Here is a 23,982-nt window from a genome sequence, read left to right as displayed (position 1 = left end):
TAAAGTCACCGACCGACCCACACTGGACGTAGGGCACGTTGCCTGAACCAGTATAAATCCCGTGTCATTAAGTGTTAGGCCACCTCCGATCACAACGTACAGCAAAACTATAAATATTTACTAGTTGGTCACTTTGTGTACTGACATAATCATTTCTATGTTCTAAATTATAAGACGTTTTAGTTTCTTTAATACATAATTTTTCTATAAACTTAGATGTATGTTATTATATCTAAAACTACAATTTTAGTCAAGAAAATTTAGAGAAACAAATTCCATCTAACAAGGTCTTATTGTGTCACGTTAACGCGGCCTTGCTAAATACAGGGCCACACGAACGTGAGGACATGTGATGTCATTATGACGTCACAGTGACTCAGTTTTCATACAAAATAAACATCAATTGATTGGCTTGTTCAATTGATGGCGTCGTGCAACGTACATGCATATATTTAGTTATAAAATATATTTTAGTAATAAATTTTGTAGGAATATAAATATTTATACTATTTTTCATACATTTATAGTCAAACAAAAGCTATAAACTAGTTTGAGTTGGCATATCTAGTGGCTGCATCTTGTTTGTAGCCGCCACTCGTAGGAAGCCCTCGTCAGTCGTCTGTCCTCCCTCACACACCATGTCGGTGGCGACGGGAGGAGAGGGGGAGACGGTGCGGTCATCGCACATCCTCATCAAGCACCAGGGTTCCCGCCGCAAGGCCTCCTGGAAGGACCCCGACGGCCGTATCATCTCCGCCACCACGCGCGCCGATGCCGCCGCGCGCCTCCTTGACCTCCGCAACCAGATCCTCTCCGGCCAGGCCAACTTCGCCGACCTCGCCGCGCGCCACTCCGACTGCTCCTCCGCGCGACGCGGCGGGGACCTAGGTACGTACGATCTATCCCTTCCCTTCCCCCCGCTCTCTTTCAGTTTTTTTTTTCGCGCTTGTCGTGCGCCGCCGAGATAGATCTGGTGGCTACCATGGATACTAGCTGCTTCGCGGTATAGATCTGTTGGTTTTATGTGAGTCTAAAATTCGATAGATGCATGCCGGTTGCTGTTGTTGGATCAGTAAAGCTGTGTGATGTGTTAACTGATTGCAGGGAAAAAAACAAAGACGTGCTTCAATTCAAAGCCTTTTGAAATTCGGTAGGTAGGTACAAAACATCAGTGTGGATATTATGGTGCAAACTGAGATTGTGGAAATTATTTGGACATTTCTAGTCTGACAAGTTTATAGGTTGGTTCCACAACTGAGAATGTTGGAGATTCAACTGCACATTTAGGTGTTTAAACTGCACATGGTGATGATGCTGAGACCGGAAACATATTATATGTATTATTACTACTTGGTTCTCGGTAATGAAAACCAGGGGAGGACCCTTTTGTCTTTAAGAAAAGTAGAAAACACATATATTTGATTTTTGAAGTCATGTAATTTGGGCATTAGTAATGTCAGCTGTCTGATTAACTTTTCAATTCACTGAACTTAGCATGCACTGATCCGAGTAATTAAAGCATAAATAATGAGATGGACTTACATTGTTTATGCTAATTTGCCGATAAACTGACAATGCATGGAGGTAAAAACTTGTGGTTGTGTGTCCTGCATGGATCAATATCTTTCTGCTAGTGCTAGTGTGGAGTAGCTATTGCCTATCATAGGTTCCTGTTCAATAAAAATTATGAAAGAAGTATAAAGAATCAAATGAAGTACTACTTTTGTAGCGTAATTTGAGTTTTCATGGGACTACATTTTTTCTGTAAGCACTAAGCAATTTTTACTATCTCAAAAATTGTCACTTATCATTTCCTGATCACGTTGCCTTCTGGTCATGGTCTGTTAACATAAAAGATTTGTCCATTCTCGTGCTACCTAACTTTGAGGCGATTTATTTGCAAGAGTGGGTTCAACTTTGTGGAGAGCAGAAGTTTGAGTAGCTTTTGGAAGATATGTGAAAGGATCTAACAATGCCTAGAGGGGGGTGAATAGGCGTATCTAAAAATTAACTGCAAATGCTAAGTTCAAATTTGTTAGTTAATGTCAGAAGTCCCGACAGTTTGGGTCGGAACTCCGGACGTCGTCAGAAGTTCCGGCACAAACGTCAGAAGTCCCGACGCCTACGTAACCTACAAAAGCAGTGCCAAATTTAACTTTGCGGATAAATAATCTTATAACCCCACTTTCTAGTGGTTTGGTGAAGATGTTGGGTCACTCCCTTACGCCGAAATGTCTCCAAACCGTAGATCAAGTCCAAACCCTAAAATGAAGTTCGGGAGAGAGAGACAAACAAATACAAGTAATCTCGAGCACACACAACAACAAGCACACGAGACACAAAGATTTATCCCGAGGTTCGACAACCCCACAAAGGAGCTCCTTCGTCCTCGTTGTTGAGGTGACCACAAAGGTCGGAGTCTCTTTCACCTCCTTGCCTCTCTCAAAGCAATCACAATGGTCACTTGAGCTTTCCACTAAGAAATAAGGGTAATATAAACTTCTCAAGGCTCTTCCACAAGATGGAAGCTCTTGGGCAACGCCTAGCCGGCTAGGGGCAAAGCCCCAAGAGTAATAGACGCAAATCCAACCGGCTTGACAAAGAAATCAAGTACTCAAGCTTGCCAAAGTGATTCTCTCACTTAATCCACTGTCCTTTCACTCAAAACCCTAGGGGAAATGAAGATTGGAGCAAAGGAGGGAGGAGAGGGGTGCCTTTGTTGTTTGACAGCTGTTGAGCATGAAGGTTGGTGAGTAGTGAGTGAGTCCGTAACGGTTAGAAGTGAACAGAGGGCTATTTATACTCATAGTAGAAATCTAACCGTTCAGATCTATGTCGGAAGTTACGACGCAGATCTCGGGACTTCCGACCTTAACAGAAAACACTGTTCACGTAGGGTCAAAAGTCCGCACGAGCAAGTCAATGTCGGAACTCCCGACAAACGTTGGGACTTCCGACTGTAGGGACTCCCGACGTACGTTGGGACTTCCGACGGGCGCAGTCAGCCAGCCAACAAAACCCCAGGTGTCAGGACTCCCGACTTGGGTCGGGACTTTCGACTGCCGAGAGTTCCGACTCACGTCGGGACTTCCGACGGCCACGGTCACCGCGCAGGCTAAATGACTAGGCGTCAGGACTTCTGGCGTGAGTTGTGACTTCCAACGGTCGGGAGTTTCAGTTTACGTCGAGACTTCCGACACCAACAGTCACCGAAAAATATTCTACGTGCTCGTGGAGTGCTAGAGTGTCTCTTATGATTTTATTTTTATGCTTGAGCACTTTATCTTCCTCAGAGCAACTATGTTTGTATCCCTCTTTATAGTGCGGGGATCCTAAACTCAAAAACAAAATATAGAACCCTTGGAGAGCGCTTTGATTTCTTTCGCCTTTACACCTTCAAGAATTGAGGGATACCATTTCCTCTTTATCAATTCTTTGAATCTTTTATGAGATTAATAGCTACGACATATCTTGTTAAGATCACATTAGTCTCTAATTTGGATGTCATCAATATACCAAAACCCACATAAGAGGCAAAAGCACTTTCAATCTTTCTATTTTTGGTAATTGATGACAACCAACTTAGGCTTTTATAAGAATGAAAGAATTTAAAGCTTTTGAAACCCAAAATTTATGAAGAGCTCTCCCTTGATGTATGCATTAATTTGAATTTCAATTAGAATCATCGATACATGATTTGCATACATAAGACAAAAGCTCCCCCTAAATTTTGCAATTCGTGGGGTGTAACAAGTGTGTGTTAACAAATATATATCCGTGAAAAGATATGCAATATGACATGTTATATTCACACAAAAAGTAAAAATAAAATATGATAATCAAGATTTCAAAGTAGAAACTTGAAGCAACACATGGCCATCCAAAATACACCCACCATTACAAGTAGAGACAAGCATAAGCTAATAAGGTAGATAGATAACCATTACTTGTCCTACAATCATGCATCATAAACACATATATATAGTTGTCCATCACATACTAGCCACCACATGACATAGTTCATAAAAGCTAAAAGTTTTAAAGTCTCAAAACTAAGTGACCAACTAACTTATTACAAGATAGATCAAAGCCTAACACTCTCTATTTGTCAACAAGTGCCAAAAGGGATAGGCCGCGTGAAGAACCGACTCCTCGTCCTCGTAGTCCTCATCATCATCTTGGTCACCATTATCACCATCGTCGTTGGCGGCATCATCATCTTCCTCCATGTACTCCTCATCTGCTTCAGTAGCCTTGCTCTTGCCATGAGGGCGAGAAGCGGCATCATTCTTATATGCCGTGCAAGCCTCATCATAGAGTGCCAAAGGATCACGTGGAGGTACAAACGGCGGCGGAGGAGAAGACACAATACCAGCCTGTTGTTCCAAACGATGGAGCCTCTCTTGCATATCATGCCCACATTGAGCACTTGCACAACATTGTCCAAACATGTAGGTCATGAGGAACTTGAACTTGTCTCTCTTCTTACCAGAGAAGAAAAAAGAGAGTGGCTCGACACTAGAAGAGCGAGCAGCAGCAGGGGGTGAAGCACCACGACAAGAGCGAGAACCCGAAACACCTTTGCCTTTGGTTTGGCTGCATCAGCCTTCTTCCGCAGTTTTTTTGTAGCTGTGATAGATGTCTTGTTGGAGATCTTGAGGAGGTTGTGCTGAATGTCTGTGGGGAATCGGATGCCGGACACTTGCTCAATCACATGCATGATGTAGGGAGCATAGGGAAGGTGTCTCACAGGATCTTTTGTGGCATCATGTAGCTTGTTCTAAATGTATCGGCTGATGGAGAACAGCTGAAAATCATCACCAAAGCGCTGAAGCACCGTCTGAGAATCATCACGAAGGTAAGTGGAGTCATCTTGCTTTGGATACAAGATCTGTCGTAGAATGTTATTGAGAACATAGTAGTAGGGCTTCAGATACACAGTCTATCCATCAGCTGGATGTCCATCAAGATACATATGCTGGTACTACTTCAAAGCCACATCCTCATACTCAGTGAGTTCAGGTGCAGTGCGATTGGCGTGACTTAAACCAAGAAGGCGAGAGAAAGTAATGAAATCCACCTTATAGTGCTTTCCTTCAGTGGTACAATGGATAATATCAATGACATCGGTAGGGTCTTTCTCATGGTTATAGGAAGCATAAAACTGACAGATAATCTCATTGTTCCAATGCTTTCTAAATTCCATCAAGTAGGACAACCCTATTGAGCGCATATCACGAATCATTTGCTCGAGCTCAGGCTCTTTGAACAAACCAAGAGAATAGGCATCAATGCATTTCATCTAAATAACCGGCGGCTCCCTCTTCTTTAGAAACTTCTGATAGATGATGGAATCATAGAAGTCAAAGTGAAATGGGTGCCAAAAGCGATACTCAAGCCAGAGCCTTCTCTTACTCAGCATAAAGATTTTTGCCTCTCATGGACCTGATGTCCCGAACCCGGTGATGGTAGTCGACTGGTAGAGGTGTCCAGCCACCAGCAGGATTAGGAGCCATGGCGGGCTCCCGCATGATTGGCAAAACCCCCGGGAAGGGAACGAGCTCACTGACGAAACCCGGGCCACGAGTCGGGGTGCGAACAGGTGGAGCAGCAATGGTGCGGCTAGCACGCTCAAGAGCTTCTGCATCAACAATAGGAACATGCCAAACAGAGGCAGGAGCAGGAGGAGGAGCGGCAGCAGATGAGCCTTGATCGTCACAGCAACGGGTAGCATGGGAACCACCAGTACCAGCACGGGAACATGCCGCTTTGGTGTGGCCAGACGGCCTGGGGACAGCGGCATGGTCTTGATTCTTCTTGGACCTCTTCTCCTTGCGACGCGAGGGACGGCTACCATCCATGGCTACGAAAAATACGAAGGGGAACTAAGAAACAAGACAACGAGAAGTGAACGAATATCGAGAAGTGAAGAACCATGGATGGAGTGGTGACCATTGGGTCGGGAGTCCCGACCGGAGTCGGGAGTTCCGACAGCCGGGAGTTTCGGCCGACGTCGGGAGTTCCGACGATCAGAACCTTCGACGGTCGCTGAGACTTCTGACGCATATGGTGACGAGCCCATTCATGGGGCTTCAAATCGTGGCACACATTCACACAAGGATGATAGAGGAGTAGAGAGGGAAAAATAATAGAGACAAATCATAAGCTACATTGACTAGGGTTAGGGCGCCACGGTAGTACCTTGAACGAGGAAAGGAGACGGAGGAAAACGAAATCCGCAGACCACGAACAAATCGACGAGCACTAGCACCTCCATGAACGGAAACTTCACCACCGAGCCAAGGAAGAAGACCAAAGCACGGGCGGTGGAAAGGGGGCGGAGAGATCGGGAGTGCCGGCAGGACCCCCGGCGGCGCAACCGAAAGGATGGAGGCTGGAGCTCCCGGTGATCCAGAGCAGGCCAGAGCTACGGGCGGGGCGCGACACGGCGGCGCGAGGAGCGAGGGCGGCGCGAGGAGAGGGATGCGGGGCGACGGATCCCGCCATGGCTCCTAATCTTGCTGGTGGCTGGACACCTCTACGAGTCGATTATCGTCACCGGGTTCGGGACATCAGGTCCATGAGAGGCAGAAATCTTTATGCCGAGGAAGAGAAGGATCTCCGGCTTAGTATCGCTTCTGGCACCCGTTTCACTTTGACTTCTATGATTCCATCATCTATCGGAAGTTTTTGTAGAAGAGGGAGCCACCGGTTATTCAGATGAAATGCATTGATGCCTATTCTCTTGGTTTGTTCAAGGAGTTCGAGCTGGAGCAAATGGTTCGTGATATGCGCTCAATGGGGTTGTCCTACTTAATGGAATTTAGAAAGCATTGTAACAATGAGATTATCTGTCAGTTTTATGCTTCCTATCACCATGAGAGACCTTATCGGTGCCATTTATATTATCTATTGTGTCACTGAAGGAAAGCACTATAAGGTGGATTTCATTACTTTCTCTCGCCTTCTTGGTTTAAGTCACGCCGACCGCACTGCACCTGAACTCACTGAGTATGAGGATGTGGCTTTGGAAGAGTATCAACATATGTATCTTGATGGACATCCAGCTGATGGACAGACTGTGAATCTACTATGTTCTCAATAACATTCTACGACAGATCTTGTATCCAAAGCGAGGTGACTCCACTTTCCTTCGTGATGATTCTTAGAAGGTGCTTCAGCGCTTTGGTGATGATTTTCAGCTGTTCTCCATCAGCCAATACATTTGGAACAAGCTACATGATGCCACTGAGGATCCTGTGAGGCACCTTTTCTATGCTCCCTACATCATGCATGTGATTGAGCAAGTGTCTGGCATCCGGTTCCCCACAGACATTCAGCACAACCTCCTCAAGATGTTCAACAAGACATCTATCACAGCTGCAAAAGAACTGAGAAAGAAGGGTTATGCAGCCAAAGCCAAAGCCAAAGGTGCTTCGGGTTCTCGCTCTCGTCGTGGTGCTTCACCACCTGCTGCTGCTCGCTCTTCTAGTGCTGAGCCACTCTCTTCTTCCTTCTCTGGTAAGAAGCCCAACAAGTTCAAGTTCCTTATGACCTATATGTTTGGACAATGTTGTGTCAGTTTTCAACGTGAGCATGATATGCAAGAGAGGCTCTATCGTTTGGAACGGCAGGCTGGTATTGTGTCTTCTCCATCGCCGTTTGTACCTCCATGTGATCTTTTGGTACTCTATGATGAGGCTTGGGCGGCATATGAGAATGATGCTGCTTCTCGCCCTCATGGCAAGAGCAAGGCTACTGGAGAAGATGAGGGCTACATGAAGGAAGATGAGCATGCCGACGACGATGATGGTAGTGATAATAGTGACTAAGATGATGATGAGGACTACGAGGATGAGTAGTCGGTTCTTCACGCGGCCTACCCCTTTTGGCACTTGTTGACAAAGAGGGAGTGTTAGGTTTTGATCTATCTTGTAATAAGTTAGTTGGTCACTTAGTTTTGAGACTTTAAAACCTTTAGCTTTTATGAACTATGTCGTGTGGTGGCTAGTATGTGATGGACAACTATATATATGTGTTTGTGGTGTATGATTGTAGGACAAGTAATGGTTATCTATCTACCTTATTAGCTTGTGCTTGTCTCTACTTGTGATGGTGGATGTAATTTGGATGGCCATGTGTTACTTCAAGTTTCTACTTTGAAATCTTGGTCATCATATTCTTTTTTACTTGTTTGAATATAACATGTCATATTGTATTTCTTTTCATAGATATATATTTGTTAACACACATTTGTTGCACCCCACGGATTGCAAAATTTAGGGAGAGCTTTTGTCTCGATGTATGCAAATCATGTATAAATGATTTTAATTAAAGTTCAAATTCATGCATACATAAAGGGGGAGCTCTTCGTGAATTTTGGGTTTCAAAAGCTTTAAATTCTTTCATTCTTATAAAAGCCTAAGTTGGTTGTTATCAACTACAAAAAGGTGAGATTGAAAGTGCATTTGCCCTTTACGTGGGTTTTGGTGTATCGATAACATCCAAATTAGGGACTAATATGATCTTAATGAGATATGTCACAGCTATTAGTCACATGAAAGATTCAAAGAGTTGATAAAGATTAAATAGTATCCCTCAATTCTTGAAGTTATAAAGGCGGACGAACTCAAAGCGCTCTCTAAGGGTTCTATATTTTGTTTTTGAGTTTAGGATCCCCCGCACTATAAAGATGGATGCAAACTTTTAAGGATTAGTTGATATGTAACAACTCTTAAGATTGAAAGTGTGTGAAGGTAAAATTCTTGTTTTGACTTACAAGAATAAGAAATTGGGTCAAGCTAATTCACAAGTTCACCATGAGAATGGTAGTTCAAATGCAGATGTGCTGTGTGGAATGATGATATCGGTGTGCATCTCTTGTGTTTGTTGGTATTAAGACATAGAAAAGCACATGTTTGTTGGGTACAGGGGTTTTGCAGGGGAAGAAAAATATCAATTGGATATAGACATTAAACCATACAGTAGTAGCTCTGTTGGCATGCAATCATTGTTATTTAATCAGCTTGCGTTCCGTCAGCCCTGATTCAAGATGTCATGTTTTCCAACCATGATGTTTTGAGCACAGGTACCTTTGGGAGGAAGCAGATGCAGAAACCATTTGAGGATGCCACATATGCCCTCAAGGTTGGTGAGCTCAGCGAAATCGTGGACACTGACAGTGGGGTTCACATCATCCTGCGGACTGCCTGATGAGAGGATCACGCTGTCAGCTGAGTCCTCAGGCTTTCAGTTAGCGCTTATGGCTTTCTATTAGGACCTGTATTTTTATTCCTGCTGGGAGAGCCTGAGTTACGTTCCGGGCAGAGATAAATCATGTGTGACAACACGTTTCCAACAGCATTTGTGCTTAACCTGTGTATTGATGATGATGCCTTGAGCTCCTGAATGCCTTTTTTTTTTTCTGGCGACAGTCTATTTGTCTGCTTCTGATTATAACTCTTGGCCTCGATGTTTGTTCCTTTGTGTCTCATGGATTCTTTATCAAACAAATAAAAGTGTTGTCACTCGTCAATATGAAATATTTTGTAAGTCTCATACCGGTCACTACTTATACGTAATAATATATATGATGTGGTTGCAAGTTTATTCAGGTTAGAGTTAATAGTAAGGCACCTGTGATTACAGGCTCAAGTTATGAATTCATACAAAACTTTTTCGTATTAACTTTCTTGAAAAAGGGTTATCATTCATATATAAACTTAGAACTTTATTTTTGTAACCACAAGTACACACACACCTTTATTTCTTTGAGACCACAAGTACACAAACAGACTTGCACATACACTACTTACAGGTAAATTAACTATATGATTGTTATGCATTGCATTGTGGTCTTCTCATATGTAGACAGATGTTATGTATTGCATTTATATATGGTGTTTTTAATTTGAAGCAAGTTTGGATAACCTAACGCTGGTGACGAGGTAGCGGGGGCCAGGGTTGATGCAATTGTTCATGTTCATGTTCATGTTGGGTCTCTGAGGGTGAGTTCAGAGCGAGGGCACCACACTAGAGTGGGTTAGGTGTCAGAGGGGAGGACCAAGGCAATGGTGAAGAGACGGCTGCTCCGCGAGAGTGGTTAGGTACCGTAGGTGAGGACGAAGGGATGGCTGCTCCACGGAAAGTATTGTTGGTGCCATGAGTAACCTCGGCGTCGGCCGGCGGGTGGGGAGAAGTGGCGGTGGAAGGGTGAGCCGAGTAGGAGGAGCAAGGGGAGGAAGGCGATAGCGGTGACGAGAAGGAGGAGCTGCCGGAGGAAAACGGGGAAGCATCCAGGCGGTGAGAGGGTGCAGCAACTGGACTGCTCGCTGCCTGCTGTTGTTCCTTTGTTCTCGGGCTGATGACGGACATGAACTCATCATTCTTCCCTGCTGGGCTGATGGTGGATCGAGGAGCGGCGGACGTCGTCCTTGGACCGGCGGTGGTGGTAGGGGCACCGACGAAGGTGATCTGAGTATGGGGGCCCATATAGACATGAGTTGGGCCCGCCTGGCCCAGCCCGTTGCTCCCTCCGTTCCTCGGAGCCGGAGCCGGAGTCGGCGTCGGCGTCGGCGGCCGGTACGCATCCGGTTTCGTCGGGGGATGCGACGCCTGCTGCGGCACGCCCACCGGGTAGGCCATGACGACGGGTGACTTCTTCTGAGCCGCCTCGTCGTGCTCGGCGGCGACACGGCCGGCCGGACGAGCTGGCGCCGGGTACGCAACGGCAGAGGACTGATGATGTGACGGCTGCCCTGGCACGCCCACAGGAGCATAGGCGGCCTCGAAGCTGACGGCCGGCTTGTCCGTGGCCCGCTCCACCACCGGGGCCACGACGGGGCCGAGGCGGTAGGACACGTTGAGCACGCCGCGGGGCTCCCACCGGTGGAGCTTCCGGACCTGGTACGACGCGACCTGCGGCGGCTGGGGGCCGACGCCGGTCGCGCCGACGAGGACGTCGGACAGCGGGACGACGACCTCGCCCACGTCGCGGTCGCCGAAGAACCGCTCGGCGCGGAGCAGCACGTGGAGCGACGCGCCGGCCGCGGCGGCCGCCGTCGGGGGGACCGGGAACCGGAACGTCGCGTCCCAGCACGGGTTCCGCCCGCCGTAGGTGTCCGGCGCCGTGCACTGCCGTGTTAGTGGGTCGCCCGAGATGCTCACCACGGCGTACACGTCCATGCGCGTGATCAGGTTCACGCTCTTCAGCTCCTGCGCTGACAGGAGGGTCAGCTCCAACTCCCGGTACGCCATGCTTATTAACTTGATTATTAGCTCCTGCCTGATCTCTACCTATCAGTACGTAGTAGAAATTGATTGGCCTCGATTCAACCTTATTGCTATGATATGACTGATCTCTCTTTCAGTTTCAGTACATATGCAAATGCAACAAGATTAGCCAGCTGATCTCTATATATAGGAGGTCAGGTAGTGGCTTCAACTTGAAGCACGATAAGACCCCAATGCTTATTATATGCTTAAGGGCCGGTTTGCAGTTGTTGCTGATGGAATCTGATTAGTTTTATGATGAAAATAATAAAGACCTTTGGTCACCAAGAAGTGACATTTTGAGTAGGGTGCAGCCAGAATGTTTGAGCTTCGAGCATTAATTCCTCTTTGAATTTTGAGATTCATCGATCCTTTTGAATGGTTTTCAAAACAATATTCAGTTGCTACTTTTTACAATTATGTTATGTACTAGAAAGATTTAATTCAGAGACCTTGTAGATGTCCAAAATGGATCTTTTTGTTGCGACCGGAGGGAGTAACTTTTTTAGGTTTTGATGTTACTTTTTGGCCCCGTTCGCTTCGCTGAAAAAACAAGCCGAAACACTGTTCCGACTGATTTGTTATGAGAGAAAAACACTGTTCTGGCCGAAAAAACAAGCTGAAAAGTATGGATTATAAGATAAACGAACGGGGCCTTTCAAAAAACTAAGACTCTTTCTTTTGTTCACTACAACTACAGATTAGTAATAAATAAGAGTTGTCACAATATCTTACAAAGCATGGGAACCACAACTCTTTGGCATGTTTGGAAGAGGCTAATTGCCCCCCAAAATTAAGAACATTGGAGTGGGGTGGGGGTGGGGGGGGGGGGGGGGGGGTCCCCTATGAATAATGGGTTCATCTGAAACATCCAATGACAATATACACAGCCTCAGTGTCATACCTAACAGCACTAGGTAGATCCTTGACCTGAGAATCGAAACAGCTTGCGGTTCAATAATTCTGCAGCTAGCTTACAGGAGCATCTGGTCTATTGCAAGAACAATACCCTTCATGGATTCTGCTATGTGACGATGTGGTCCAGCTTACTTGGTACACGAGGCCATATCTTTGGGTTTGCTTTATGTATATGTTCCCTTTTTATTCCGCAGTTTACTCACATCTCTCTTGTGGCTGCAGGGTTCTGAGTTCTTGATAAGTACCATTTGTCTGAGCTTTGAGCACTAATTCCTCTTTGAATTTTGAGATTCATCGTCGAATGGTGTCGGTGTTTTGGACCGGCGAGCCCTCAACCAACTAGTGAAAATATACTGCGTGCCCCTAATCCCGGATAGTGATGCAAAGAGACACAAGATTTATACTGGTTCGGGCAATAGGTGCCATACGTCCAGTCTGAGCGATCGATCTTGTATTCCTTGCACCGAGGTGCTTGTAGTAGGGGTTTACAAGCAGGGCGAGAGAGGGAGCTAGCCTCAGGTCTCTGCGTAGTGGCGTGAGTTGCTTGAGATGTTGATCTCTTGCAATGAGGAAGAGTGTGTGTTTGTGAGTCTGTGCCTTCGTGTGCCCGTCCGTGTGTCCTAGAAGCGGCCCCGGTCACTCCCTTTTATAGTCGAAGGGAGGCACGGGGGCGGTACATGGATTTGCTACGTGGCGTTTTGTGAGCGGAGGCGGTATGTCGAGCCCTGTAGCTCGTCACTGTGGCGGCATGGTCGATGGAGCGGTCTTATCCTCGGTGCACTAGAGCGACGCGCCGGTCACGCCCGATCCTGTGCGACGTGGGAGCTCCTGTGATGGCTTGGCGTAGGGCATGGCACATACTGTGAACAACGTGCCGGTCGCTATATGTTGACAACGTAGAGAGCCGAGGCCTAGTTGGTGCAGAGGCTAAACCATTGGGGGGGCTCGGCGGGCGCGAGTCCCGAGGCTACCGAGACCCTGAAGCGGATAGCCGAGGCTCGGAGAGAGCAGTTGGTCTTTGTACGTCGATTCTGAGGCTACATGGACCCGGACCTGACTCTCCATGCCGCGCTGTCCTCGGAGCAGGGGTTAGGTAGCACAGTGCAGCACGGGTGTCAGTCGTGGGTACAGTGCCGAGCACAGCGGCCGATAACCCCTACCCTGTCCTGTCCCGGACGGCATGGCGTCGATGTGACTCATGTCTCATCGGTCACTCCACTGTATCGAGCCATCGCTCGGTTGATGTTGCGGGAGTGGTTGAATGCGTTAGTTGGACGTGACATCCTATCAGAGAAGTCGGTCGAGGCGGAGGCGACAGGGTTGTTGCTGAGACGGCCTCGAGCGAGGCGGAGAATCGGTACCTCGTCCGAGGCCTTACGTGCGGGGCCTCGAGTGAGTCGGAGAGTCGGTACCTCGTCCGAGGCTTTACGGGCGTCCGAGGCCTTACGTGCGGGGCCTCGAGCGAGTCGGGGAATCGGTACCTCGTCCGAGGCCTTGTGGTTTCGTTCCGGGCCGAGCCCGCTTTGGGTGAGCCCGGATATTGTTCGAGGTGGGTCGGGCGGCCCAGCCGAGCCTCGAATAAGGTGGGGGTTTGCCGGTGGTTGTCTCTTAGTTTTGATTTTTACAAGGTCTAAGCGATTTTTTTCGACTCTTGCTTAGGGGACCCCCTTTTATGGTACCCGATAGTAGCCCCCGAGCCTCGGGGAGAGTGTGAGCGCTCTTCCTATGGTTTTGTCGAGACTTGGCTCACGGCAGCTCCTGGCGGGATGGTATTTTGTACTCGAGGCCTCGGTGGGTGCGCGCGAGCGCACCCACCGGGTGTAGCCCCCGAGGCCTTGGAGGAGTGGATTTATTCCTCCAGGGGCTTTTCTCAATTTGAGCGAAGGGTTTTATCATGTTTGTCGAGCCCATGAGTGCGAGTTTGGGTCGCTGGGCCTCGGCTTGGTTGCAGGAAGAGCCCCCGAGCCTCTGCTCGAAGCAAGAGGGCGATCAGGAGTTTCCCTGTCTTTTTTTGTGCGACCCTCGTGCATCCTTTTCGTTCAGAAGGAGGGGTTGTTTGCCGAGCCCCTAGGTGCGAGTTTGGGTCGCTGGGTCTCGACTTGGTTGTAGGAAGTGCCCCTGAGCCTCTGCGCGAAGCAAGAGGGTGATCAGGAGTTTCCCTGTCTTTTTTGTGCGGCCCTCGCGCATCCTTTTCGTTCGGAAGGAGGGGTTGTTTGCCGAGCCCCTGAGTGTGAGTTTGGGTCGCTAGGTCTCGGCTTGGTTGCAGGAAGCACCCTCGAGCCTCTGCGTGGAGCAAGAGGGCGATCAGGAGTTTCCCTGTCTTTTTTGTGTGGCCCTCGCGCATCCTTTTCGTTCGAAAGGAGGGGTTGTTTGCCGAGCCTCCGAGTGCGAGTTTGGGTCGCTGGGTCTCTGCTTGGTTGTAGGAAGCGCGCCCGAGCCTCTGCGTTATTGCGTTTGTCGAGCCCATGAGTGCGAGTTCGGGTCGCTAGGTCTCGGCTTGGTTGCAGGAAGCGCCCCCGAGCCTCTGCGTGGAGCAAGAGGGCGATCAGGAGTTTCCCTGTCTTTTTTGTGCGGCCCTCGCACATCCTTTTCGTTCGGAAGGAGGGGTTGTTTGCTGAGCCCCCGAGTGTGAGTTTGGGTCGCTGGGTCTCGGTTTGGTTGTAGGAAGTGCCCCTGAGCCTCTGTGCGGAGCAAGAGGGCGATCAGGAGTTTCCCTGTCTTTTTTGTGCGGCCCTCGTGCATCCTTTTTGTTCGGAAGGAGGGGTTATTTGCTGAGCCCCCGAGTGCGAGTTTGGGTCGCTGGGTCTCGGCTTGGTTGTAGGAAGCGCCCCCGAGCCTCTGCGTGGAGCAAGAGGGCGATCAGGAGTTTCCCTATCTTTTTTGTGCGGCCCTCGCGCATCCTTTTCGTTCGGAAGGAGGGGTTGTTTGCCGAGCCCCCGAGTGCGAGTTTGGGTCGCTGGGTCTCAGCTTGGTTGCAGGAAGTGCCCCCGAGCCTCTGCGTGGAGCAAGAGGGCGATCAGGAGTTTCCCTGTCTTTTTTGTGCGGCCCTCGCGCATCCTTTTTGTTCAGAAGGAGGGGTTGTTTGCCGAGCCCCTGAGTGCGAGTTTTGGTCACTAGGTCTCGGCTTGGTTGCAGGAAGCGCCCCCGAGCCTCTACGCGGAGTAAGAGGGCGATCAGGAGTTTCCTTGTCTTTTTTGTGCAGCCCTCGCGCATCCTTTTCGTTCGGAAGGAGGGGTGGAGTATGCTAGGCTACCCTCGGTGGGCGCGAGCAGTGACACCTCTGGTGAGCTGTTATCGGGTAAGTCCGAGTGGAGGCCCGTGCCCCATTCGATAGGGATCGGCTGGTGGTCCAGAGACGCACTCCAAAGGTACCAGAGGGCTTCTCTAGTGGGTCCCAGGGCTGATCGATTGGCCCCGGGGGCTTGGTGCCTCCCTACGGTGGGATCCCATTCAGAGACCTCCCTGCCGGTCTCGGACATGACTTAGGGCATCCCAAGCAATTGCTTGCTTGGGCCTCGGCCATGTACGGGCTCGCCCATAGTCATCCCTGACTTTGTTTGTCCTGGGGCGGCTGTCGAGACCCTCGAGGGCCTAGCCTTCGAACCCCTAGACCGTAACGGGCTCGGTGCCCAGTTCCTTAGTCTAAAAGGAATCGGGTGGGGGATATTCCCCTCCCATCGGCTGACAACGGTAGGTGCACCTTTTGAGGCGGTTTCTCAGGGAGATGGAACGGCACCTACTGTTGCTATGGTCGGATGCGATGCGATGTCTGCGGATGGGACATTACTGTGCGTGTGCGGTTAATAAGAAAAAGGTGGACGCGTGGGCGGTTCAATCGGATCCGGATTAACTGCGCCAGATCTGAGGGAAACTTCCCCGGTTTCATCGCCCGTCCATTTCGCCCCCTTCCCTCATAAATACGTGACAAGCCTCGCCCCTCCCCTCCTTACCTTACCTGCATACATTCGTCCTTTCTGCCCTCGAGCGGTTGCTAAGAACAGAGAGCGACGGGGAGAAGATGGGAGAAGGGGGAGGAAGAGAGAGAGAGAGAGAGGGATAGCGAGAGCTCACCTTACCACCGTAGCCGCATTCTCCACCGCATCCATGGCCAGTGGTGCTGTTGTCGTTCAAGCAGATCCTTGGGGTCCGTCCGACGTGTCCGCGGCGACTCTACAGTCGCTTATCGACGACGGCCTCCTCCGCCCGGTTACTGACCCCACCAGACCGGAGTGGATTGCTCCAGGGGGCGAGCCAGAGTCGAGGCCATGCGATGGCTACATCATGAGCTTTGTGGCCTTCCACGAGCGTGGTCTCGGCCTACCGGCGGATCGGTTCATGCATGCGCTCCCGCACTACTACGATGTGGAGCTCCACAACTTCAACCCTAACTCCATTGCGCAGGCGGCCATCTTCGTCGCCGTCTGCGAGGGGTACCTGGGCATTGCCCCCCACTAGGAGCTGTGGCTCCACCTCTTTCGGGCGGGGCTCACCACCAAGCCGACGGGCACGACGGGCACGCGGAAGGCGACGAGGGTCGGCGGCTGCACTCTCTAAATGCGCCAAGACCGGTAGCTCCTCTACATCTCGGACCAGCTTGCGTCGTCCAACCATCGCTGGTACAATAGCTGGTTCTACCTTCATAACGATGATGGTGGACTTCCCCCCTATACCGGGCGGGTCATGGAGAGCCAGCCAGAGAAGTGGAGGTATGGTGTCTCGGTGGTTGACTAGCCCAAGCTGCGGCCGCTTCTGGAGGCGCTAGAGTGGCTATGCAGCCGCGGCCTTACGGTGGCTGTGGTCGTGGTGGCCTTCCACCGCCAGAGGGTGCTGCCACTGATGGCTTGGCGGCAGCGCCTGTTCGAGATGACACCGGACGAGCCGATCGATGGCGTCCGGATGTCTGCTGTCGCCCTCTCCAACGAGGAGATTCTACGTCAGGTGAGAGAGATGGTGGAGGGGCAGCTGAAGAGTAGTGGCCTGTCCCCGTTCTCGATGCACCCATCACGGGGGTACCTCTCTCTGGTAAGTCACGCGCCGCTGCGGCCCCCGAGGCCTCCTTGCTCCTTACATTTTCCTGTTCCCTTATTGGCGTTCGCTGTTCCTGCAGGGGATGAGGGATGTGCGAGCCTCCCCACCGCCCGTTCCCGAGGACACAGAGCGGCGGGTGGTGAACAGGGCGCATGCTGAGGCGTAGAAGAAGTGAAAGGACGCCAAGGAGGCAAGGCGCAAGAGGAAGAACCTTGAGCATGATGAGCTAGAGAAACGTCGCCGGCAGCAGAGGCACGATGGTCTCCTGGTGGAGCCATCTCCGTCACCGTCGTTGTTGGATTCCTCGAGCGATGACGACGAGAGTGAGGCGGGGTGGGGTACCCTGGACCATCTCCTTGATGTCAGGGGGATGGTGCCCGGGGCATTGGTGAGCAGCCCGGCGTTTCCAGGAGGAGGAGAGGACGCCTCGGGGCCGACGATCGCCCGCCCCGGGGCCGAGGCCAACATGTCCGAGGCACGAGCATTAGGGAAGCGCGCTATCAGCCCAGTGGGCTCAACGGTGGAGGTGGAGTTGGCGGCGATGGGGGCGACGCAACCACCTCCATAGAGGGTCGAGGGGGCACTGGAGTCTAGTGAGGGCCGACCAGCACCGGCCGACACAGGGGCCGTGCCGCCGCCACCGCCACCACCGTTGCAGAGGACAAGGGACGTGGTGTGGAAGCTATTGTGTCCCCATTTGAGGTAAGTGTTTCGTCGGTGGAGTTTGCAGCATCTCCCACTCGTTCTTTGGTCGTATGCTGACCTTGCGAGTGCTTTTCCTTCAGCTGAAAGCGTCAGGTAGAAGAGCTCGCCCTGGCACCACGTAAGGCGCTCAAGGTGAGCACCAGCTCCACTGCCCAATGGGTGGTGGAGGCACAAGCCGCCATACAGCGTGGCGCGGCGTTGGCGAGGGCTGACCCGAAGGAGCCGGTCACCCAAGGAGAGGTTACCGAGGCGGCCACGAAGCGAGCGAGGGAGGAGGCACCTACGTCCTATGAGGCCGAGGCCCACGAGTCAGATGAAGCCAAGGTGCCCTCAATCGCTGAGGCCACCGAGGGCGAGGCCGAGGCCCCTAGGACCTCCGTGGCTGAGGCGACGGAGGCTGGGGTGTCCAGGACCACCAAGGCCGAGGTGGCGGAGGTCGGAGCTCCTGGGACCACTGAGGCCGAGGTGGCGGAGGCTAGCATGGGCGCGGTGGAGCCGGCGGCCCAGGAAGCAGAGACGGAGGTAGGGCAAGCTTTAGTACCGCCCCTGGTCCAAGATCCGTCGCCGTCACAGGGGGGCGCCCGGGAGGTGGAGGTCCATTCGATCTCCTCCGACGATACTTCCCGAGGGAAGGAGGTGGCGGATGCCGAGGCGGCTAGCACCATGGAGCAGCCAGCTCCGACCTCTAGCGAGGGAAGCTCGGCCCTCGTCTGGGTATAACCCGAGCCCCACAGATGGGATAGCCCGCGTGTCTTGTGGCAGAGCCGGGACGACCCTGAGGGGGAGCCTCTATTTGCCCTTGAGGACACAACCGAGGGGGGCGCTGGGACTCTTTCGAGCAATTCCATCATCTAGCAGAGCAGTCGCTGCGGACAGCGCTGTCTGTCGTGGCTGACGATCTACCCGATGTTGCCCAGGTGTGCGCTTTCTTTTTTTGTGCTATGTCATCTTTTCTTGAGTTTTCTCGCAGCGCTTGACGTCTGTTTTGCCTATCCAGGAGCTCGAGGCCCAGTCCCTTAGGAAGTCGTTGTTCCTCCGGTGGGAGAGGGGCGTCTAGGACCAGCTCCGGTAGCAGAAGGACCTGCTTGCCGGTGCCAACGAGCTTCTATCGGCATGGAGTGCGGAGGTGGAGGACCTCCGCCTTTGCTGTGCTAACATGAAGGCCGAGGCAGCCACAGCTCAGGAGCAGGCCGCCCCTTTAGCGGCGTGGATCAAGGAGCTAGAGGAGGAGTTGACCCAGTTGGCCGGCGAGCGGGACACCTTTAGGTCCCAGGCCGAATAAGTGGAGGCCTCTATCAAGGCCGTCACCGGGCAGCTGGGGGCAGAGTAGGGCGCGCACCTGCTGACGAAAGGTGCCTTGGCGAAGGCCCTCAAGGTGGCTGAGGCCTCTCGGGTCGAGGCCTTAGCCTGGAAGGAAAAGGCCGAGGGTGAGTCCCGTTAAGCCACGCTCCTTATTTTATTTGTTTTTCTTGGGTTCGACCGCTAACTCCCCGATGTGGTGCAGAGCTAGAGAAGGAGGCTTCCAGGGTGGCCGAGGCCTCTCGGGTCGAGGTCCAAAGCTGGAAAGAGAAAGCCGAGGGTGAGTCCCATAGGCCTTCGCCCCTGTTCGGATTATTTCCTTTTGTGCTTAACCCCATCCCGCTTGTATTGGCGTAGGGTTGGAGAAGGAGGTCTCCCGAGCAGCTAAGGCCTCTGTTGAAGTGCAGGCGGTGCTCGAGGCCAAGATCCGAGAGCACAACACGCTGCAGAGTGCCGCCCGTACTGCTTGCGAGGCCCTGGAGGTCGGGGGTTGAGTTGGGCAGCTCCCTCAAGAGCCGCTTGATCGTGTTGAGCGGCTGAGTCCATGAGCGGCTCTGGGGGGCGCTGCATACGGGCATCAAGCGTGCCCTGGCCGTCGTCTCCTCGCACTACGCCGACATCGACCTCGAGGCTGTCAGCGACGGCTACGTCATGGCTGAGGATGATGAGGAGGCTGAGGAGGAGGTCATGAAGCTGATGGAGGCGGCCGAGGCCCCTGGCACGATGCTAGCCAAGATGTTCGAAGAGGAGGTGGTTCCTCCTGCGCCGACCGCCGACGTTGGTGACCCTGAGTTCTAACCTGGGCCAAAGGGGGCATGTAAATAGATTAGGATTTATATTATTGTACCGTAACGCTTGTGGCCATCGAGGCCTTTTTAAAGTACTTATGCGTATAAGCTTTTTAATCATTTTTATTGTATTTCTGAGCCTCTGTCCTCTGTCTTGTCTTTGAACATATTTCTTGCAAAAAATTTCCTTGGAGCCTAAGCTGCCCCTTGAGCAAAAGGTGGTGAGGGAGTTGCCGTAGCCCAGAGGCATAGGCCGTCTTGCGGCTCAGCCGACCTTTTGACCCTGAGACAGAGTTTCGGTCCTTAGGTTTTTTACAATCGATTTGTCAGAGTACGCAAGAGAGTTTGCCGTAGAATTTTTTTCGAAAAACGACGAAAAAATGGTGCCTGGACTTAGGGGGAGGGTCCCCCTCGGGGGGGGGGGGGTCCCCCCCTTCTAGCCCCCGATGGAGGCTCGGTTCTGCAGAGGCAGAGCCGAGTCTTGTTCGAGCCCCACGGTGGGCACCTCTGTAGAGGCAGAGCTGAGTCTCCCTTGTAGCGTTATCGTAACGCTGATCCCCCATCGATAGGTTTGGGGGGTTTCTCGAAGAATTATAACAACTAAAGAACGCTTCTTTATCGTATTTCAAGAAACAAAGTATACAATGCTTGGAAATCTAAGGGTAGAAGCGACATAGCTATTCTATGTTCCAAGCGTTGGTGAGGATGTCACCCTTCTTGTTGGCTAGCTTGTAGGTCCCGGGCTTTAGCACTTGGGCGATGATGTACGGCCCTTCCCATGGCGGGGTCAGCTTGTGGTGGCCCTTATTGCTCTGCCTCAGTCTCAGCACTAGGTCGCCCACTTTTAGGTCTCGGCTTCGAATGCACCGGGCTTGATAGCGTCGTAGGGCTTGCTGGTACTTGGCCGAGTGTAGCAGCGCAACGTCTCGGGCTTCCTCCAGTTGGTCGAGGGCGTCCTCGTGGGCAGTGCGGTTGCTTTGCTCGTTGTAGGCTTGTAGCCTCGGGGAACCGTACTCCAAGTCAGTGGGGAGGATGGCCTTGGCTCCATAGACCAGGAAGAACGGTGTGAACCCCGTGGCTCGGCTTGGAGTGTTCCTTAGGCTCCAGATGACCGACGGGAGTTCGGTAAGCCATTTCTTGCCAAATTTCTTCAACCGATTGTATATTCTTGGCTTGAGGCCTTGTAGGATCATGCCGTTGGCACGTTCTACTTGGCCATTTGTCCTAGGGTGTCCTACGGCCGACTAGGCCACACGGATGTGGTGGTCATCGCAGAACGTCAGGAACTTGTGGCCGGTGAATTGTGTCCCATTATCAGTGATGATGGTGTTTGGAACCCCAAACCTATGGATGATATTAGTGAAGAACAGCACCGCTTGCTCGGATTTGATTTGATTGATCGGACGAGCCTCGATCCACTTGGAGAACTTATCGATCGCTACCAGCAAATGGGTATAGCCCCCAGGGGCCTTCTGTAGAGGCCCAACCATGTCCAGCCCCCACATGGCGAATGGCCATGTAATGGGGGTGGTTTGGAGGGCTTGGGCCGGGAGGTGCGTCTACCGCGCATAGTACTAACATCCCTCACAGGAGCATACCAGCTTGGTGGTGTCAGCGATCGCCATTGGCCAGTAGAACCCTTGGTGGAAGGCGTTTCCGACGAGCATCTAGGGCGCTGCATGGTGCCCTGCAGGCTCCCACGTGCAAGTCCCAAAGTAGGGCTTGGCCTACCTCGGTGGTGATGCATCGTTGGAGGACGCCAGATGGGCTTCGCCTGTACAACTCGCCGTTGCTGAGGACGTAAGTTTTGGCTCGTCGCTCAAGCCGTCAGGCGTTGGTCCTGTCTGTAGGAAGCTCTCCTCGAACGAGGCAATCAAGGAACGAGACTCGCCAGTCCATGCCCTGGTTGGCCTCGGGAGGCTCCACATTGACTTCCATGGCCTCGAGCTCGGCCACGGGGGCCTCAGTGACAGAGGGGGTCTCGGGCCCTGCGATGGGCTCGACCGGTGGGCCCTCTTCTACCGCCAAGGCATAGTCGATGGAAGGTTTGTGGAGGTCTCTGGCGAAGATGTTCAGGGGGACCGAGGCCCGTGCCGATGCCATCTTAGTTCGTCTGCGGCCTCGTTGAATTTTCACGTGATATGGTTGAGTTTGAGGCCGTCGAACTTGTCTTCTAGGCGACATACCAACTTGCAGTACGCCTCCATTTTGGGGTCATGGCAGTTCGACTCCTTCATCACTTGATCGATGATGAGCTGTGAATCGCCCCGTACGTCGAGACACCATACTCCAAGTTCAATGCCAATCTACAGGCCATTGACGAGGGCTTCGTACTCGGCTGCTGTTGTTGGAGGCGGCGAAGTGGAGCCAAATCATGTAGCGCATGTGCACTCCGAGTGGTGAGATGAAGAGCAGGCCCGCACCTACCCCGGTCTTCATCAGGGACCCATCGAAGTACATGGTCCAGCATTCTGCCTAGACTTGAGCAGGTGGCGGTTGGGTGTCGGTCCACTCGGCCACAAAATCGGCCAAGGCCTGAGATTTAATTGCTTTCTGAGGCACAAAAGACGGGGCTTCCCCCATGAGTTCGACGACCCACTTGGCTATTATACTCGAGGCCTCCCAGTTCTGGATTATCTCTCCCAGAGGGAAAGACGACACCACGGTCACCGGGTGGGACTCAAAGTAGTGACGCAGCTTGCGTCGAGCCAAGACTATGGCATAGATCAGCTTTTGGATATGGGGGTAGCGTGTCTTAGTCTCGGAGAGCACCTCGCTGATGAAGTAGATAGGTCGTTGGACGGGTAAAGCATGCCCCTCTTCCTGCCTCTCGACAACTATGGCCGCGCTAACCACTTGGGTCGTTGCAGCGACGTAGAGTAAGAGGGCCTCGCCCTTGGTCGGCGGCACTAGGACGGGAGGATTGGTGAGCAGTGCCTTGAGCTTGGTGAGGGCTTCTTCGGCCTCGGGGGTCCAAGAAAAGCGTTCGAATTTTCTCAAGAGGCGGTACAGAGGCAAGCCTTTTTCGCCTAGGCATGAGATGAAGTGGCTTAGGGCCGCATGGCATCCCATAACCCTCTGTACTTCCTTGAGGCCTCGAATTGGTCCCATGTTGGTCACGGCCGAGACCTTCTCTGGGTTGGCCTCGATGCCGCACTCCGAGACTATGAATCCCAAGAGCATGCCTCGGGGGACCCTAGAGACACACTTCTCGGGGTTGAGCTTGATGCCCTTTTCTCTAAGGCATTTGAAGGCTATCTCCAGGTCATCGACGAGATCACTGGCCTTCCTAGACTTGACCACGATGTCGTCCACGTAGGCCTCGACGGTTTGCCTAATGTGCTCACCAAAGACCTGGGTCATGCATCGCTCGTATGTGGCCCCTGCATTTCTGAGGCCGAATGACATAGTCACATAGCAGTACATGCCGAATGGGGTGATGAAAGAAGTCGCGAGTTGGTCAGATTCTTTCATCTTGATTTGATGGTAACCGGAATACGCATCAAGGAAAGATAGGGTTTTGCATCCTGCAGTGGAGTCAATGATTTGGTCGATTCGAGGTAATGGGAAAGGGACTTTTGGACATGCTTTATTTAAACCGGTGTAGTCTACACACATTCTCCACTTCCCATTTTTGTTCTTAACTAATACAAGATTAGCTAACCACTCTGGATGGGACACTTCCTTGATGAATCCAGCCGCCAAAAGCTTCTGCACCTCCTCGCCGATGTCCCTGTGCTTTTCCTCGTCGAATCAGCGCAGGCGCTATTTCACCGGTCTGGAGCCGGCCCGGATGTCCAAGGCGTGCTCAGCGACCTCCCTCGGTATGCCCGGCATGTCCGAGGGACTCCATGCAAATACATCGGCATTCGCGCGGAGAAAGTCGATGAGCATGGCTTCCTATTTGTTGTCAAGGGTGGCGCTGATCCTCAGCGCCCGGCCATCGGAGCAGGTGGGGTCGACCGGGATGAGT

General features: G+C 51.8%; 3 protein-coding genes across 3 annotated transcripts; 2 read left to right on the top strand and 1 right to left on the bottom strand.

Annotated features, from left to right (window-relative positions):
- Positions 1-574: 574 nt before the first annotated feature.
- LOC136497064 (peptidyl-prolyl cis-trans isomerase Pin1-like) lies at positions 575-9,555 on the top strand. The gene is made up of 2 exons (XM_066492846.1): positions 575-888; positions 9,089-9,555. The coding sequence occupies exons 1-2, from the start codon at positions 639-641 to the stop codon at positions 9,211-9,213; spliced, it is 375 nt and encodes a 124-aa protein (XP_066348943.1). The 5' UTR covers positions 575-638; the 3' UTR covers positions 9,214-9,555.
- A 162-nt stretch (positions 9,556-9,717) lies between these two features.
- On the bottom strand, positions 9,718-11,446 carry LOC136498192 (protein SRC2-like). The gene has a single exon (XM_066494146.1). It carries the CDS (start codon positions 11,254-11,256, stop codon positions 10,033-10,035), a length of 1,224 nt encoding a protein of 407 aa, XP_066350243.1. The 5' UTR covers positions 11,257-11,446; the 3' UTR covers positions 9,718-10,032.
- A 6,141-nt stretch (positions 11,447-17,587) lies between these two features.
- LOC136495509 (uncharacterized) lies at positions 17,588-18,642 on the top strand. Its single transcript, XM_066491425.1, has 2 exons — positions 17,588-17,725; positions 18,016-18,642. The coding sequence occupies exons 1-2, from the start codon at positions 17,588-17,590 to the stop codon at positions 18,640-18,642; spliced, it is 765 nt and encodes a 254-aa protein (XP_066347522.1).
- The last annotated feature ends 5,340 nt before the right edge of the window (positions 18,643-23,982 follow it).

This window comes from Miscanthus floridulus, chromosome 12, assembly GCF_019320115.1.
Source record: "Miscanthus floridulus cultivar M001 chromosome 12, ASM1932011v1, whole genome shotgun sequence".
Classification (NCBI taxonomy): domain Eukaryota; kingdom Viridiplantae; phylum Streptophyta; class Magnoliopsida; order Poales; family Poaceae; genus Miscanthus; species Miscanthus floridulus.
The sequence above is the reverse complement of the archived record's forward strand: the minus strand, read 5'-3'. Positions and strand labels throughout refer to the sequence as shown.